The 19448-nt window shown below is 33.8% G+C and overlaps 2 protein-coding genes and 1 long non-coding RNA gene across 3 annotated transcripts in view; 2 read left to right on the top strand and 1 right to left on the bottom strand.

The window, feature by feature from the left end:
- The window catches only part of LOC128192971 (transcription initiation factor TFIID subunit 1-like), a 31148-nt gene extending 12611 nt beyond the window's left edge, over positions 1-18537 (top strand). Inside the window, exons 33-43 of the mRNA XM_052866114.1 lie at positions 13158-13250; positions 13346-13430; positions 13923-13990; positions 14182-14301; positions 14400-14492; positions 14976-15128; positions 15594-15720; positions 16067-16179; positions 16532-16612; positions 16868-16943; positions 17083-18537. Coding sequence (XP_052722074.1) covers positions 13158-13250; positions 13346-13430; positions 13923-13990; positions 14182-14301; positions 14400-14492; positions 14976-15128; positions 15594-15720; positions 16067-16179; positions 16532-16612; positions 16868-16943; positions 17083-17414 — 1341 coding nt within the window. The 3' untranslated portion in view covers positions 17415-18537. The remainder of the gene's footprint in view (positions 1-13157; positions 13251-13345; positions 13431-13922; positions 13991-14181; positions 14302-14399; positions 14493-14975; positions 15129-15593; positions 15721-16066; positions 16180-16531; positions 16613-16867; positions 16944-17082) is intronic.
- On the top strand, positions 732-7717 carry LOC128192973 (uncharacterized). The gene is made up of 6 exons (XR_008244581.1): positions 732-837; positions 5177-6215; positions 6356-6427; positions 6824-6864; positions 7331-7469; positions 7586-7717. It is a non-coding gene; the product is annotated as an uncharacterized LOC128192973 (long non-coding RNA).
- Positions 6117-7868, bottom strand: LOC128192972 (uncharacterized). The gene is made up of 4 exons (XM_052866115.1): positions 7318-7868; positions 6707-6878; positions 6320-6404; positions 6117-6213 (listed from the first exon to the last, which is right to left on the bottom strand). The coding sequence occupies exons 1-2, from the start codon at positions 7866-7868 to the stop codon at positions 6785-6787; spliced, it is 645 nt and encodes a 214-aa protein (XP_052722075.1). The 3' UTR covers positions 6117-6213; positions 6320-6404; positions 6707-6784.
- Positions 18538-19448: the final 911 nt, after the last annotated feature.

The following is a 19448-nucleotide window of genomic DNA, read 5'->3' as shown; positions in this document are numbered from 1 at the left end:
TAAATAAACTGTCATATGCAATATAGTCAAAATATGCTAATAAAGCAGTTTTATCATTTATTTTAATCTACTGACCCAATATCTGGAATATTTGGGGGGAATTGCAGATATGCAACTAAAAATTGGGCATGTGATGTCGTTAAAAATCAAGTTGCTGCTAGATATTTTACGTACAGATTTTTTTTTAAAATGAGTATGTTTTATGCCAATGATATGTACATATTTTGGCATACAAATTTATTGGAGCAGCGGGTGTTTTACAAGAAAAATATATAATTTTAAGTCAAATCTAGTGAAAAGTGTTGAAATGAAAAATCTCATTAAAATTCATACTTTTTATGATTTTTTTACAATAATCGTTTGGAAAATTAAGGTTTCCATAAATAAAACAATTATACGAAATTTATAAACTGATTGTTAAATTACTTGAAGTATAGAACGCAGTTAAATACTTTCGCGGGCAATGTGCTTAATAGACATCGGGTTCAATGTTTAGAAAATTCATATTTCCTCAGTGCGCATGCGCACGGGAAATGTTCCCGGGATTTCGAAGTCATGAAATGATGATGAATGAGAATAAGCAGTGTTCGGTCGAATATGATACGAATATTTATAGAAAAGGCAGTTTTACAGATCAACAAGTTCGTTCCAAACTATATGTCAGATTTCCCTAAGATGACGAAAGGAAATACATCGTTCTTTATCTTGATTTGAGATGAATGAGCCATCGCCGGTAAACCACGGGTGATTTACATCGATTCCAATATTCCCTCTTTCATCACTTGTGGTCTCAAAACCATGCTATGCAGCACCTGCCTTACAGCTTACCAAGTCAAGGTAAATTTAACTAGTAGTGATATGCTATCGTGTTTTAGATGGCATGGGACAGCTTTTGTAAAAATAATTTACTATTTAACTGTTTAACCTGTAGACCTATCGATCCGCACTTCACAAAAATTATGTCCCTTGGTCGCCATCTTGTGGGGGTAATTTTAACCGTAAAAAATCCATAGATTTTTTCACAGTAGCCTTGTAGTTTAGAGGTTTGTTACTCTATCATTTGATGTTAAAAGTCCGTTTCCGTTGTGCATTTTTATTGCCCAACAACCTACATGCAGAAAGAATAATCTTACCGTGACCAGCAATCAGGTGAGGTTCAAGTCACAGCAGAAACATAAATAACATTGTTATTGTTATGTTATTTATGTCTCTGCTCACAGTAAGAATTTGTCCCATATACTTGCAATGTAACAACCACAAAGCAGATCTTCTTCGCTTCGATTTTAAGTTTGTTAAAAATAATATGTATAGTAAAAACACAATACAATATAGCAATGAGCTGGGTATTCACTATCTTGTGCAACAGATCCAAACTATGAGCTACCTTGTTCTTTTCATTATCCAACTTCTATAATATGTAAACGGTGTGACCGTTGGACCGAGCGCAGATTTAACAGAATGCAGTTTGATTTTTGTGTGATAAAATCTATTTAAAACGCACACAGTAGGATCTGCCTGCATGGTTGCCTACTCAAATCATTCGTCAAAGTTAAACTAAACGTCGCATGCTCAGTCTACATTATGACGTCATATCTCAGACATAAAACGTTCAAGTTTTGTCTACGGAAATAGCCGAAGAGAGTTACGTGATTCCAATTTTTTTTATTTCTTCTTTCATTGTTCATCAATTTAATTCATATAAATGCCGCTGTAATGAATTTGAATACTTTATTCGGTATCTAAAAGATCAGTTCTTTGACCTTAATGTTTTTATTTTCCATCTGATAATTTGATAAGACATACATAGAACATGTCGTGTTTCTTGATTGAAGCACTATTGAAAATTATCTGGTTTCCTTTTTAATTTCTTTTTATTCGAATTACCTTCTATTGAAACACTGGAACTTATTTAATCGAGTTTAGGGGCAACAAACATCGATAAGTACTGATCAATCAATGATTGAACTAACTTTTTAAAAACAAAATGGCTGCCAATATGGCGGCGCCCATAGCTGGAAGAAATAAATAATCAAGTTTAGTGTTGTTACGATAGTTGCTGACTATTAAAAAATCATTGATGAAGTTGGCGACAATCGATAGTCATTTTTATCATTGATTGTCGCTAAAATCCAGTCACTTGACTGATAACCATTTTGCGTAGAGTATACATATTACATATGACTGAGGTATTATTATACAGTGACGAATCAGTAAATTCCCCAGAATTTCCTCAGAAAAAGAAGTTGAAGTGACGACTGTCTTATCTTTATGGGTTAATATAAATACGGTTGATGCAACCACAATGACATTATACAGTACATTGTGCTGTTATTACGCTTAGTTGGGAACTTGTAACTAGTTAATAACTCTGCCAAATTAAAGCATAAATAATCGTCAACATTAAACAGATCTAATACATTACAATTGTAATTGGGTCAAATGGTTGAAATTATATTTCCAAAATACACGGCATTAAATTCAAGTTTGCCCTCTGTTGGTCCCAAGGTATACATTCAATCTGTTTAAAGAAAAGTTCATTCAATAAATCAATCTATCTCTGATTTATAAATAAAAAAGCTGTTTTCATTTATGCTGATATCTTTTACTCAGGAGGAAGAAATTTAAATTTGTTGGAATTTGAAAGTTTACAGTATTTGTTTTATAATCTATTGTTTGCCTTTGATTCAATTTGATTATCGATAGAAAAATTGGTCTGATTATTACTACTCTAATAATTATATAATTGGCTATATGAATTAATGCATAAATTATACACTTGCTAAAGACTTGTTGTATATGCACACACAAAAATCAAAGTCAGCTTCATTGAAAGTCTACAAATTTTTATTCAAGACATACTATTGAACTACACATATATTCATGCTGATTGTTTTAATAACACAGATAACTTATTCCTTAAGTTTTGTTCTCAAGAATTCATCAAAAATTGATCTGAAATTGCCATTAAACAACTATGAAACCATTGCATTGGTATTAATACATGTATTTGAAACAATTGACTCAGAGATAGTGTCAATTACATTTGAAAGAAATGAATTAAATTACAATTACTTTTACCATTACAAAGATTTTCAAATATAAATAACTAAATTGCAATTACTTTGCAAATGTAATTAAATCAAATTGCACATTACATTTTAGAATGATACTGATTGATAGACATTGAATTTATAAAGCAGATATGACATGTACAAATTTTGTCATGAAAATCTACTTATAATTTAAACATATTTTATTGAGTAATTAAATGGATTAAGCAACAGGCAAAGCCTACATAAACGCTCTCCAAAATACAAAGTCAAGAAGTGGTGTTAAAAAATAATCATAGAATATAGTATATAGTATTATTTACCAGTTTATACAGTGATATATTATTACTATTTTTTTGTATACAAGACCAAGGATAATTGGATATTAAAAATAAGCTTGACTTTTGTCATATAATTATAAATTGCAAGTTAATTTGTTGTTTAACATATACATGAACACAAATTGCTACATTTATAAACCCATCACCTTATTCATTCATACCGACAGACAAACATAGAGTTCTACTTATGATTTAGCTACAACCCCTGCATGTGTTTACAGTTTCATTTAATGATTATTAATCATTCAGTATCTATATCTATCATGTTTATAGGTCTTTTATGGAACACTGAAAGTGAACAGCTATCTCCACTAAATCTGTTTCAAATTGAAAATATTTACAGGTTAGGTAAATCTGCGATCAAGAGCAGACTATAAATGTTATCCAATAAATATTCAAATCTTTAGGTAAAAGAGATTAAGCATGCCATAAAACATATTTGGTCCCTAACAAATTCATAAATTCTACAAACTTTGATATTCATGTTTGACATAATTTTGGGAACCTCATGATTAGATAGTGCAGAATAAGTGAAAAAGTTTATATAAAAAAAACTACAAGTATATTTGCTTAAATTTAAATGCATTTCAGTGCTCTTCCTAATTTGATCTTGTATTGTTTTATACTTTTGTACTATTGGAAGTGTGGGGTTGGATAGTGGAAAGCTTTCTTATTCATATAATATACAGTCATCAGTGTGTAATTGAAAGTATTAGTGACTGAAGAGTAATTTGAATTGCATGCCTTTTTGAAAGTAATTAACTAAATTACAATTACATGTAATTGAAAAACAGGTCAATTATACATTACTTTCAATTGCATTTGTAATTAAATATACTCAATTATAATTACAAATTACTATTACCCCATCCATGCAATAGACATACCACATTCAAAAATATTAATCAGAAATCAAACAACTATGAAATCACTACCATTGCTATTGGTAGGTGAAACACCAGATATATAACATTAAAGATAGTTCTTTAGTAACTGTCAAAAATCATTGAACAAGTGTGAAAAATTAATCATGGAATGGCTATATTAGGTGAACCACTAGACATACACATTAACCAAAATCAATCTAAAATTGTCCAAAATCATGTTAATCAACTATGAAAGCATTTATTATCTTTGTGGCTTTATAAATACTAGACATACTGATTATGATACCATGTACAGAGTATTTACTTTACATTTATGAATCATATTTAATTGAATTTACAGATTCCATCAAACAACGTCTATTTTAAGGGACATTCCTAAAGTAAAACAATTATCAATATACAAAAATAAATTTCAATAAACTGTTAAATAAAAGAATTAATTATTAAATTGAAAGACAGTTTCTTTTATAAGTACATGTATTGTATGGGGTTTGGATACAGAGCAGACATGTGTTGAAAGGGGCATTTTCTGTTAACTTGAACAATACAAAATATTTATGGGGTCATTTTTGAAAAGAATAATTTTATCAAAACTCAGTTAATTGTACAATTAGTAATATTTTTACGAATCATATTTTTACAGCACAATTTTGGAAGTATTGTTAGTATCTATTAGATGTAGTATACTATTGTTACAATTCATATTTTAAGAAACACAATGACCTGTATAAGGCTGAAGCACAATGCTGGACATGGGAAATCACAATTGTTTTACATGTATATTTCAAAATTAGCATGTTTCTGAAGAAAAAAAATCAATATGACCAAATTCAGTTTCAGTAAAAATATTAAACAATATTTTTGATCATAAGAAAAACATATTTCATTCTTCTTTCAGGTACTGGCAAATTTTGGATGCGACTTTCTTGCTCAGAGATGCACTGCGAAGAATAATTTCAACGCCTGAAGACGAATCTCTCTTTTGTGCAATCTGCAAATGACAAAGTCTAATCCCTTGTTGAGCAAGTTTTCTGGCACTTGTTGAAGACATACACTTTTTTTCAACCAGAGGTGTAAATGAAGACAATAGGTCCTTGAAGTTGATGTGATACAGGTCATTCTTGGACAGGTTTTCATTCAGTACACCCATGAAGAGCTCTTGTAGCAAAAGTACATCCTGCAGTGCGTCATGAGCTGAATATTCCTTCTTGAGGAGAACTGAAACTAGGGTTTGTTGCCTGAAATTTCCAACTTCTTCTTTCTTGAATAATTTTCGGGATAATTTTAATGTGTCAATGCAAAGATGAACTGTTGAAAGAAATTCGTTCAGCAGATGAAATTCACTTAGTTTGTGAAGGAGCACAGGAATGTCAAAAGAGATGATGTTATGTCCAACTAGCACAGGATTCTCAAAGCCTTTCAAGAACTCGATGAAGTCTAGGAGAGCAGCATGGACGTTTACAGTTTCAACTCTTTGACCTTTGCAAAACATTTGGTTGTCATTGGAGGAAAATCGAATTCCAGTGACTCTGCTTGCAGCTAGTGACATCCTCTTCCTGGGCACTACGTATTTGTTCATGACAGCTGTTCCACACACTGCAGATAACTGTACAATATCAGAAGTTCTTTCGAGGCCTGTTGTCTCCAAGTCGAAATGGACAAAACTTTCGTTCCTTTGAGGGTTGGTCTGGAAGGAATGATGCAATTTTCCTCATCTGTCATAGGGGAACTCAATTCAATGTTTTCAGAGTAGATTGTGCCCTCTCTCACAGTACTTAAAGAAGCTTCGGAGGATTTCCTTTTTTTCAGTTCAAGACGTCTCTTCTTAGTTTTTCTTAGCCTTTGTCGTGTGTTTTGCCAGAGACGGTTTCTGTCAAGACGCTTGCCAAGAATACTGGAATAGTGCCCTGGAGAGAGTGTTGCAGCTTGACATACCTGTAAGGAAAAGAAATATTATAAATATATGAGTCTATTATTTTATGCATTTTTTAGACCAACATTTATGTATTTTAAGAATTGAAATATTGTTAACAGTTAATACCTTGTTAATCCAAGTATGCCCTTCATTTTTTTGCAGAACTGCTGCTGATACTCTGTGCATCAAAGACCGTGAACGCCCATAACATCTAAAAAAAAGTTATATGAAAAGGTAAAAAACATTTCTAATATGGTATTTATTTTTTGTACCGTAATTTATTATCGATATCTAGGTAAACATTTTAATTGTTAGTCAAAAGGGTTCTGAAGTGCAGTAGATGAATGTAAAGGGAGCAATCTTTTTGATTCAATGACTAGATGTTCATGATTAGATTCATTATCATTTGTATATTGATGTTCATGTTAACCTAAATTTTCATATCATTTTAATGATAGTGTACATACTTCAAAGTTTCAATTAATTAAATAAATTTATATTGAGTATACTAACCGATTTTTTGGAGCTTTGCTGGAAACGATAAAATTGAAATTTTCATTTCCTTGGGTTGATCCCATTTCAACGAGTTGGTCAGCTCTTTTTTTTATACATTTCTACCATTTCTTCAAGGGCATGCCTGAGACCTTCCTCCTTGAGTGGCTGTCCATTTGGTAGGTGTTTGAACCTGAATTTTAAAAAAAGTTTTGTTATCTTTTGTCTTAGAAATATATGTATACGACCAATACATATTCAGCATCTTCTCTCAAACTACTGAGGTTATTTTGAACAAAAATGATGTAAAGCATCTGAGCATCAGGAGGAAGGCCATAGGGCTTCCAAGGCCAATATGGCCATATTGTGAAAATGTATAAATCTAAGAAAATCTTATTCACTTCTATTTTAAACTTGCCAGAGGAAGGGGGGGGGGGTGGTTGTCATTGTTTTTACCTGTTCCCCAGCCAGTCCTAATGTTTTAAAAGTACAACTCCTCTTACACCACTGCTCAGAATTTTGTAAGTATTTAAGCCACAATGTGTAGATATGCATATTACCTAACATAGATAAGTTTAATTAATCTAAGGGCTTAAATTTGATTAAACACTTATAAATTTTTCCTTTCTTACCTGAAATTTGAAGAATCTCTCGAGAATGAACACCAGTCGTCACTGCACAATTTATGTTCACCAAAGATGTGAGGCACAATCTGTGAAAGTCCTTCATGGACATCATCACTGGTGTTGGCCTTGGCAAGAGCATACATAAAACACCTCACTAGGTATGGAATCACAGATGACTGGGACTTAAGCTCCTTCCACTTTGTGGCTAATGTGTACAGCTTTTTTGAAATTCCCTTTTTTATATGATTTTTGTCATCTTTTTTTCTGATTTCAGGAAACTCCAATTTCAAAGAGGAAGAAGTGGTGGAATCGTTGTCACCGTGAATGATCTGCACTGGATGGCCACTGTCTTTCATTTTGTGGAGCATAGACATGGCCATGTCTGGCTCCATGGCCTTGCTAGATCCATCCCAATTTCTTGTACACTGATGTACTGGTATTGGACCCTCTGTATGGTAGTCACAGACACTGCAACTTTTACTCCTTGTCTCAAACTGCAGAACTTTGCCAGTTTCCTTCCCAATCAGTGTTCCATGTCCTGTAGAAAAACATGACATGAAAATTACATTTGAAGATTGAACATACAAAGTATCATGCGAAGTAAGTGGACCATTCTTATATCACATTATATAAATAGTGCCTGTTTGGGAGGGTAACAGTTGAAATTGACAACCCGAGAAAACCATTGTCAACCGATGATTATATATATATAAACTAGCAAGAGCCATACTTTACTGTCATATCGATCCATTTTTAAGCTAATTGTGTATGCATGTACAGTAGGCAGGTAAGTATATGAGAAGGGAGGAAATAAACAATAGAACATTTTGAACTAAATAAAAAGGAATAAAATGAAAAAATAAACAGATGCGAAGCGGAGGTTGACAATGGTTTTCGAGGGGTGTCAATTTCAACTGTTATCCTCCCCAACAGGCACTATTGTTTTGTTATACTGAATGTCTTAATTTTAAGAAAATTTTACTGCTTTTATATAGGAATAACATGAATTCTACAGCGAACTGTACACGCATAATTTTCGCGCATGTAACAATTTGTAATGTTACCCGTTGCTAAGTGCGTTGCTAACGCTGAGGGTAATAGAACGGATTATGAACTGCGTCTTAACCAATCAGATTTCAGTATTTAACATGAAAGTACATGTATAACAATACACTATTGTGTTCAAAATTAAATTTACTGTATTTGGAAGGTCCTCTTACTCTAAAGAAGAATAACAACAACTGTACACTGCACTACAATATAATGTTGCACATAATCTTGTTTGTTACCTTTTTTCATTTGTAAAGGAACTAATATTCATTATTTCAGATAATTTTAATCGGACACAGACTGATGAGGATCGGACACTACTGTACTTGCCTGAAATGCTGTTGTAGTTCCACCCTGTGCCACGAGTCTGCCAGCCGGCATCATAGCTGCACTCCAAAGTATTGGAGGATTGAATTTCTTCCTCGAGTGATCTTGCACAAGATTTTTTGGCCTCCTCTTCAATTACCTGCCCAATGATGTTTTCTTTTTTGGCTATAGTTTTATGGTTTATTGGCGGAATATCACAGGCCGTTAAAAAAGTATTTACATGTCTGGGACCCATACCAGAATTGATCATGCCTGAAAGGAAAATGCAAGACATTATTTTTTATTCAGAGAAGAGTCAAACTAATGCTGAAATTTTTACATAAAGTATAGCTAGATTTTTATATTCCTGCCAACCAGTCTATCATTTTTGTTTATTTATTTTTCTTATATACATACACATAAATCATCATCAGCAGAATTTTAGGAAATTAAATAGTTTACCAAGACATAATGAGAAGATGTGCATCTTAACAAAAATGGTAATCTATTATTTGTGGGTCAAAAAAACTTATTTTCTCTTTCCAACAGATCAGGAAAAGACTTAAATTTTCATTAAGTTTGTCAGTCACGTTTTCCGGGTCCAAGGGATATGAGATGGGGCTAAGCACAAAACCCTGTGGGTGGAAATTGTTGACTCTGCTGTATAGAGTTATAAATTAAAAAACGGTCAGACATATTGACACATTATCTTGAGAAACATATATTAGGTCAAAACCCCAAGGAGTTAGTTTGAATGCACAATCACATGGATGACTTCAATAATTTTCTACTGCTTGATATTGGACTTAAAGCAGTGCATTGTGAAGATGAAAGGCCTCTACTGAGATTTTCAAATCCTTGATCCCTGTTTAAATAGTTAGTTTGAGGAATCAGTTACTTTGTGCACTAAATCTAATGATAAAAATTCCACTTAGTAATGGGCATCTAGCAGGCAACTTGAACCATTTGGCCAGGAAAGCTGAAACTTATGTTGAAGCATTCTAAAGTAGTGTAGATTTAAAGTTTTTGAAAATCATGACCCTTTGGGGTAGGATGGGGCCATAATGGGGCATCAACTTTTTACATAGAAATATATAGAGTAAATCTTTACATAGGGATATATAGAGAAATATCTTTAAATCTTTTTTATGCCTCCCTTGAAGAGGAGGGGGGGGGGGGGGGGGGCTATTGCTTTGCTGCTGTTGGTCGGTCCACCAACAGTTTCCATTCATTTTCTTAGAGGCTAAACTTATTGAGATGAAATTTAGTATACAGATTTATCATAATACATGTAATATCTAGGTCAAATTCGATTTGGGATACGATCGAGCAATTTTCAACAGAGTTGTGCCCCTTGGACATACATGTAGGAAAATTCCATTTATTTACAGTTTCCGTTCATTTTCTTTGCAGAGGCTGAACTTATTGAAATGAAATTTAGTATTGAGGTTTATAATAATAATATTTAGGTCAAGTTCGTTTTGGGTACAAATGAGCAATTTTCGACAGAGTTGTGCCCCTTGGACGTAGAAAAATTCCAATTTTTTGCAGTTTTCATTCATTTTCTTTGCAGAAATTAAACTTATCGAAATGAAATTTAGTATTCAGATTTATCATAATAATATTTAGATCAAGTTTGATTTGGGTACAATTAAGCAATTTTGACAACGTTATGCCCCTCTGACATAGAAAAATTCCATATATTTGCAGTTACTGTTAATTTTCTTCCCATAGGATGTACATATTGAAATAAAATTTGGTATACAGGTTTATCATAATAATATCTAGATCAAGTTAAATTTTGGGTACAATCGAGCAATTTTTGACAGTTATGTGTCTTGGACTTAGAAAAATTTCAATTATTGGGGGAGTATTTGTAGTTTCCATTCATTTTCTTAGCAGATGTTTCCAAGGGAGGGGGGCAGATTTTTTTTTGTGTATAAAGGACCTATTCTACATGTTTAATACCACATCCAGATATTTTTTATAAAGACTCCATGAAGCTGATTATATCATGCCTATTGTTGCTCAGGTGAGTGATGTGGCTCATTAGCCTCTTGTTATTCTTACAAGTGTACACCTTGTATATTTTGAAGTTTATTAGAAATGAAAAATTGCCATGGCCTATGGCTTTGCTAACAAGTGATTGAATATGAAAATTTAGTTAGATTGGATTATTATTATTGTGGATGTTACTTTTATGTGTAAAAAATTGATGATTCTGCACAATGAATATACATTATACACTGTTTAGATATAGGGTAGTCAAATGAAATTTAGATTTAATAGTAGTTTATTGGCGTATACATTACATACATTGCCATAACGTACAATTTAACAGTACTTTACAATAATTGTGGGTACAGGTGGGAGGCAGGTTATATAAATATATACCGTATATAAGTTATAAAGTGGATGAAAAAATATCAAAAAGACCAACAAAGCAGTAGTTATATATAAACTTAATTTACGCTTATTCACGTCTGATGGTAAAGTTGGTCCTTCTCAAATTAAAATCAAGTTATTAACTTAAACCATTTTAAGAATGATTAGTATACTACTAATTTTTTTTTTCATTTAAAAAATAATTAGTGTTTCTATATTCTGATATCGTTTTTGAATTTGTTACAAGGTAATTTAGAAAATTCATGGAGTTTTTGTTTTGACCAATCCAAAATGGTTTATACTAAATATGTTAAGTTTACTTAATTACTTTGTTTCCAAAAAGTGTTGGAGGAGCAATACATTTTTTTGTGCTTAAAAATTAGAAGAGGATCATTTGAAAAAAAAAATATAGGATTTAACAAAACATGTTGAACTTTGGGGGGGAAATGGCACTTTCTTTTAAAGACAGAATCTGCAGTTGTAAAGAAGGATCTGTCAAAAATATTGAGGGAGTGAAATGTGAATTTTTGTTTTTGGTTTTGTTTGCTAGTCGATCATTAGTGAAGCCTACCCCCCCCCCCCTTTTACTTTCAATTTGCCTCCGATGCCACCGTTAATTTGTGTGTGAAGATTTCAGGGTGGTCGTGGACAAATATTTGATTCAAAGACCTTCATTTATTTTTTTTGATAGCAAATTGCCTATTGAAAATGAAATGTAGAATAAATTAAGATCTTTATAGGAGAATTTTTTAATGCATTCGTATCTGCGCAATAGATGCAAACTAAGATGTTTATAGTGGTATAATCTTTACCCCCTCCCTCCCTTTTGCATACTTGCTGGTGACGTACAAATATAGTTCATGATAAATAGTTTTGAAATTGTCAGAGTGTGTGTAAATCCGTAATTATGGTATTTGACAAAATATTAACAGCATTTGCATTTAATAAATTATTCCCCCTTGCAAATTGTGTCCCCCTGATCACTGACGTCATTTCGTAGATTTTTCATTGTGAGAAACAGTCGCTGGGAATATTTCTTTCAAAAAGAGTGATTTATAAAGCTTTAATATTTTCATTATTCTGAGCGGGTCATATGGGGAATCGACTTGGCGGAAGATATGTAAGAAGAGTGGCAATATTCTAATTCAATGTGTTTTTGTGTACTCATAACCGTTAAACGGACCTGGAATGGATGCGGTACCCGGAATGGCCTTTAATGGATGTGCCTAAGGACAAAATAATCTGTAGGCTAACCCCTACTACAGATTACGGAATATATATATTATGAGATAATTAAAGAGGGTTAGTCTTGATAGGGTAAGTTATAAATATACGTTTATCGTGTACTTTGTGACCTTTAGGGTAGGCACCTTTTTTGTACTTGATTGACATACCTATCGTAACTTTGTAGTTAATCTCGAATCCTCCACAGCCATCTCTCTTTCCACTTGAAATTTTTCTGATTGTGTGGCAGGAACGGCACAACATCGTAAACACACTTGCCAATCCATAAAGTTTTTCTGAAATTATGTCCCGAAGATGGAGCAATGTTCCACACTGTTCACATACCATTTGGTCTGCCATATGATGAATATCGACGACACGTCGGCCCAATAAGTATTCATTATTGTTGTTTATTTTTGTTTCGGATTTGGACACCAGAAAGTCCTCGTGAATTTCCTCTTTGTTTTCTAATTTATTTACGGGTTTTGAATAATTGTGATCTGTTTCACCTTTTTCCTGATTTTTAACATTAAATGAATAAAATTTATGAAAGTTTTGAAGTTTCTTAGCCTTTTTTTTGGAAATGAATTTACCGTTTTTGTCACGGTGGGTGACGTCTGCCATTACTCTAAGCGTCGGGCACGGACTGACGTAATAACGTGACGCGTGAATAACGTTAGGCAGCGTTATTTCGCGTGGTATGGATCATTACCTTAAACAGGTGTGCAGTGAGTTTGAATGCCTTCTGGTGATAAACTGTTACCTCAAAATATTTAATATTATTTTGATTGTAGGTACTAAAACTGTAGTCTGTTACCGTTAATTTCACTTTTTAACTAAGATATGGACTATACTAGATGATCCATTGTTATGTTTTTCAGACCCAGCCATTTCTGTTCCCTGTCAGTGCTAAGGAAGTCCCAGATTATTACCGAGTCATCAAGACTCCCATGGATTTACAGACTATGAGAGAAGTATGTGATTGCTCTTAGTTGAATTAATATCAGAATTATCCCTTTATAAATATTTTCAGCTGTTTACGTTTACATTTTGTGTGCTTTATTCTCAGAATATCAGAGCGAGGAAGTATGAATCAAGAGAGAAGTTTCTGATCGATGTCAACCAGATTGTGGAGAACTGTAAACTCTACAATGGTAGGTTTCTACACCGCTAAACAATTGGCCTTTAGAGTGATGTTTTGTCATGGTTTGGAGGAAATCGTCTCTTTAACTCTCTGGATCAAATACTGTGGTTTCATCAATATTCGTTGAATACCAATTTTCGTGGATTTCGTTGTTGAGTTGATCCATGAAATTAAATGTTCATTGAAATGCAATTTCTATTAACAATTAACATTTTGTATTGAAAGGGTCATTGGCCGCGAATTTACGTATCCTTGAAGCTGTGATTTTCACTTTATCCACGAAAATTGATACCCTTGAATATTAATGAAACCACAGTACTAGAAGTTTTATTTTCTAAACTCTACAATGGTAGGTTTTTGCATCACTCATCAACAACTGGTCTTTAGTTTGATGCTTTGTCTTGGTGTGGGTCTGGATATACTATAGTACATGTAATCCTTTCATTCATTGGTTGGATATAGTGTTAGTTTAAATCTAGTACTTCATATGAACTTTATTTAGGTCCAAAGAGTGCCCTGACTCTCACAGCTCAGCAGATGATGGAGCTAGTTTTCAAGAGATTTGCAGAGGTAAAATTATTATGTTGTTACTGCAAGAGTAGAAAAGTTCCAACACATTTGTTTTAGATTATCCCCCTTGGTCCAGTCATAAACTCTATACATGTGTAATGAAATGGCCAAAATGGCCATTGTTGTTCTTTGTATGAAACTTAGCTACAGAGTACAAGGGTAGACATGATTTGTTATGCTTTGTTTTACAGAAAGAAGACAAGCTGATGAGGATAGAAAAGGCCATTAACCCTCTGTTAGATGATAACGACCAAGTGGCCTTTTCCTTCATCCTAGAGAATATCATTGTACAGATGAAGGCCATAGAAAATGTGAGGACATTTATATGTTGCAATGTGTAGCTCAAAGAAATGGATATTTATTTGATAAATCATTGCATTGTAATTATGATCTGCTGTTTTGTTTGCAGTCCTGGCCCTTCCATCAACCTGTGAACAGGAAGTTTGTCAAAGATTACTACGACGTCATCAAACATCCGATGGATCTATCCACTCTACTGAAGGTACAGCAGAGCTTTACTCAATGTTCTCTCAATCGGATTATTTTGATCTATGTTTTTATTTATTATTGATGAGCAATGGGCTTTTCCATTAATTCTGGTATAAACATTTTTGATAAGCAGTGAACTGATAAAAGTGTAGGTATTGCAGTGTACTGTGGAATCATTTCATAGGAAACTGTGTTTATGGGTGTATTAACATAATTGCTATATGGGGATATGATTTTATACTTTTTTGTTGAAAAAAATAATATCCCTTTTGTGTGTGCATGTAAATGGTATACATGTATCAAATTTACCAGGATGTAAATTCATGCATAATTCTTAACCACAGAATCCACAAAAACATCAAACCACACACACGATGATTCCACAGTATAAGGCAAATCAATGTTTGAAGCAAACTTCCTTGTACATGACATTGTATAGAATTTGATAAGATAAGATGTGTTTGTCAGTCTCAACAAAATGATGTATCCTTTACAGAATGTGCAAAGTCACAAGTATCAGACGCGGGAACAGTTCCTACACGACGTCGACCTGATTCACCAGAACTGTGAGAAATATAACGGGCCGGGGAGCAACTACACCAAGACGGCCCTCAAGATGAGTGACCTGTGTAGGGAGAGACTCCAAGAGGTAAGGAGACTGGTCATTTCAATGTAGTTTCATGGTCTCTGGTACAGTGTCAAATCTCTGTAGAAAGTGACTACAAGAAGTAAGGGAACCAATCAATTCAGCTCTGTGATCTGTGTATCATGTAAAAGTTGAAAAGGTTATGTAGTTGTTTTTATTATACATGTTGGTACATTTATATCGAACATGAGGAGGTGATCATTCCAGTGTTTTAGTGTCATTGGGTTCATTTTCATGTCTGCTTTATTTTGCCAGCCATACAAATGCTGTTGAAGTTTTGAAGTTTGCATAACAAAGTAACACACAATATATTGGTAGTGAAAATGTTTTTGCAGTAGATTATATGGGACCTGTTCTAGAGACAATAGGAAATGTTTTGATCAGAGAAGTCTCTGTCTTTAGACATATTGACACATTAATTTTGTGTGCTATATATATGTTGTTAAGACATAATTTTTGTGTTTTCAGAATGAGGAGAGCCTGAGTCAGATGGAGAGTGATATCCGCGCTGCACAGGAAGCAGCTCTGGAGGCAGTGGAGACGGACAGCATCATGACGGGGACGTCCGCCAACCCCGAGGACAGCAGCCTGTTCGGTACGACACGTCCATTACCGTATTATGTTCAGTTCATTTGTAGCAATGATGGTTAAAACTTTTCAATGAAAATTTTTGAAGCATTTAAGCTTTGCTCATCTCATGTTGGTGTTTTGACAAAATAATTCTAAATTGGATCAGGATGAAAGCCTCAACTTTATTGTTGCCTTGTTTTCAGCAAATCTTTAATGTCATAGATAACTAGTAGATAATAAATTTATAAACAAATGATAATCTGTAGCATTTTGGTAGCATTCATGCACCATCTCATGTTGGCATAAACACAAAATAATTCTATCAAAAAAAAAGATTAACTTAAAAGCAATAAAGTCCCTTTCTTTTTTAGGAATGGACAATGAGAGTATTGATGACTCTAATATGTCTATGTCAAGAGAAAACATCACCATTGCAGAGGATACAAATGATGACAGCATGATGATGAATAACTCCAGGAAAGGGGTAAGGATGAACCTTGTCTGTGGAAACATTCCTTGTTGTCAAAGAAGTCAGTTTAATGACCTATTTTATGTGAATAGACACAAAGGCAGGAAGTGATGCCATGCTTAATGCATGTGTTGCTGTAATAAATCCACCAAGACTGCATTTATAAACATTTATTTCAAATCTCTATTTTTATAATTTAATGGTATCAAAGTGACTAGTTCAGTTGCTGATGATTATCTTTATTTTATTGATTGGTCATTATTTTGTTAGTTTGTTTGTAAAAATCAGCCCAGTATTCTGAATAAATCCCAGTTCTTTATTATTGTGTATGTGTGGAGGTATAAAGATTGAGCTGTTACGTTTTCAGCTGAACCAGTCTGGTCACTCAGAGTACGACTCGGAATACGTGGACATCGAGGGAGACGATGAGATCATCCAGGGAGGAATGGTGAGGTCTCACTCATTGAGTATATGCAGGATTCAATCTGTGAAAGGAAAATGGAAAAATAACTTAAATGTCTATGGTAGCTTAATGACAGTTTTACTTTCAAAATGATTGGCTTATTGAGCTAACGTTTATCAAATTACTTGAGCAATGATTTCATTTATCAGGGTACTGGTTCAAATTGCAGTGTTTAAAAAGAATTTTAATGTTCCATACTTTTATCGATAATTGACATTTATTTTGAAATTGAAATTAAAGGATGCCTCAGGACAAGGAGATGGTCTGGCTCAGGATTTACAGATAACTCCTGAAAACTCGGACAATGAAGATACAGGTACCTAAATCTTTAAAAAAAAAAAAAACATTACTTCTATGACTTTTATACAAGTCATCAGTCATCAAAGAAGAAAAACTGCAGATTGTTATAAACCATTATGATATTTGTAAACATAATTTTTGTTTTATTTGAGCAGGTGATCAGGATAGTAAGAACTATCAGGGAGATATCAGCATGTCTCAGTTTGAAGGGGAAAACTCGCAGCAGTACTACCAGTACCCAGTCCAATTTCAGGAGGAGGATGAAAACAGTTTCGATCCCTCTGACTTCTTCATGCACAGCTCACTCGCACAAGAGGCAGCAGCCAATCAAATCAAGCAGGAGGAGTCAGGGGAGGGGTCTGCACCTGTTGCTATGGAGACTGATATTAACACTGACCTTCAGGTGTCAGAGTCTGACAGCGAACAGGAGACGGAGCAGCCGTCAGGGTCAGGGAATGATGGCTTCGACATCGATGAATTCTTCTAGGGTCCAACATGGAGAACTGTCTGGTTCTATTGAACTCCTCAGAGGAGATCCAAGTGTGAAGAATATGCACAACTAAATTCATCCAGCAAGTGAGCTGAGGAAAAGAATATTCTGTTGAAGAAGTGATTTAACTATTACGTCTTTCAATTTGACTTATTCTTGGTAAGTGTGCAATCACGCATTACATTGAGGTTATGTACATTTGGTTGAGAGACATGTAGCCAGTAAAGATGCTGTAAATGCTTCAGGTTGTTTAGCTGTACAGTGCTATATTAAAGTGCTTTTTACCTACTGGCTCTTCCTTGGACATGCCTGTTAAGTGCATCTTGTAGTTGTTAACAACAGAAATTCATGGGGCAGTGTGCATTGGATCTATATTTGTTTAGGTCTTTAACACTGTTTTGTTATAGGCCGTGTTCTCTCTGTTTGTTACTTGTATCACCTCTGAGAGGTTGAGGATGGCAGGGGTTTATCTGATGACACACAAGGAATCATTTCAGTACATAAACAGGTAGAAGGGGACATGAAGGAGTTAAAATATTATAATAAGACAAATTATGTTATGTATTTAACTGGTCAGGTTATTTGTGTGCAAGAGGCTTTAATGAATGAATTATGTTTGTTGTAAACAGGCTCTCTTAGCCATCATCATCATCATCATCATCATCATCATTTTTACATTATCAAATTGTTATTTTTTTTTACACAGTGTACACGTCATCAGCCAGCTTAAGATCTAGATTTGTCTGGGTCTGAACATATTTATGATGTGCATGTCATTCAGGTCACCTCTGAGAATTCTAAGGCAGCAATCGATTTGTACATCAGTGACATTATTTATATATAATATATAGGATACATAAGTATCTTCTGTATATTTACTTGTACATCTTGTTATGGGAAATCATGAATACAAAAGATATATTAGTTTAAGTAGGATGGTGATGCATTCAACAAATGATCAGCTTTATGTTGTTAGAGGCATAAAGTAGACGAATAATTTTTGTAGACACATGGCCATGTCATCATTGGCATCATCATCATCATCATCATCATCGTTATCATCATTTTGTTTTATATGATGTACATGTCACCAGATATGTGTGAAATAAATCTATAAAAAACACCTTTTTATTGTTTATTCTTGTGCTCAATTTTGACCAATGAATTTGGACTCCAACTTTTGCGTTAAAAAATCTTTAGTTATTTAGCACAAATCCAAGAGCTAATTGTCTATTGATTTATTAAATTCTGTGGAGCACGTGGCTCAGTGGTCATAGGTGATAGGCCAGTAACCAAAAGGTTGCTGGTTCAAACTCCAATGGTCACTTGATGTTGTGTGTTGTGCTCTTAGACAAGGCACTTAATCTACATTGCCTCAGTCAACTAGCTGGAGTCGGGTACAGCCTACACTGGGGGGTTAACCTGGGATGGACTGGTGTCCGATCCAGGGGGAGTCAATGACTCTCATCCACTCAGCACCTTGGGAACCAGAGATAAGCACCAGCCTTATGCACCTTAATGGCACAGAGAAGGACTGAACTAATTTTAACTTGTTAATCTCTGATCAGGTGCTCTCTATATCTGTACACAAACACAGCTATTGTTTCCTGAAAATTTAATTTGTCAATATGAGACATACAGGGAAAAAAATCAAGATAACAACATCAGGTTGACCTACATTAGAAATGTAGGATAAAATACCGTAGTTGATTTGGGTTTGTATCTCTGTTTGATAAATTGTTCTAGAACTATATCTGCTATAGCCTCAAAGATGGAAAATTTACATGAGTAACCAAGTCAGAAGTAGAACAAATTGTAGGAAGCTGTATAAAATTCATATGTGATCACGATTTAACGAGATGTTACGCTCTATCTGAACAGCTCTAACAAATAATTAGAATTTGTATAATTATTTTGTATGTTTAGAATTTGTATATTTTAATTTTGTTACAAAATATGTGCAATTTATACATAGTGTTTTAATTCTTTGAGGGAGGGGGAGGGAATGAACATGGCCATATCTGAATTTGG

The sequence above is a fragment of the Crassostrea angulata genome, chromosome 7 (genome assembly GCF_025612915.1).
Source record: "Crassostrea angulata isolate pt1a10 chromosome 7, ASM2561291v2, whole genome shotgun sequence".
In the NCBI taxonomy this organism is placed as follows: Eukaryota; Metazoa; Mollusca; class Bivalvia; order Ostreida; family Ostreidae; genus Magallana; species Magallana angulata.
The sequence above is the reverse complement of the archived record's forward strand: the minus strand, read 5'-3'. Positions and strand labels throughout refer to the sequence as shown.

What these genes read in the sequence shown, in the direction of transcription:
- LOC128192972 (XM_052866115.1), bottom strand. Translation starts at nt 7,868, where the DNA reads ATGTCATGTTTTTCTACAGGACATGGAACACTGATTGGGAAGGAAACT. An exon ending in AGAGATTCTTCAAATTTCAG is followed by an intron (nt 6,879 to 7,317) that starts GTAAGAAAGGAA and finishes TTTAAAATTCAG; the next exon opens with GTTCAAACACCTACCAAATG.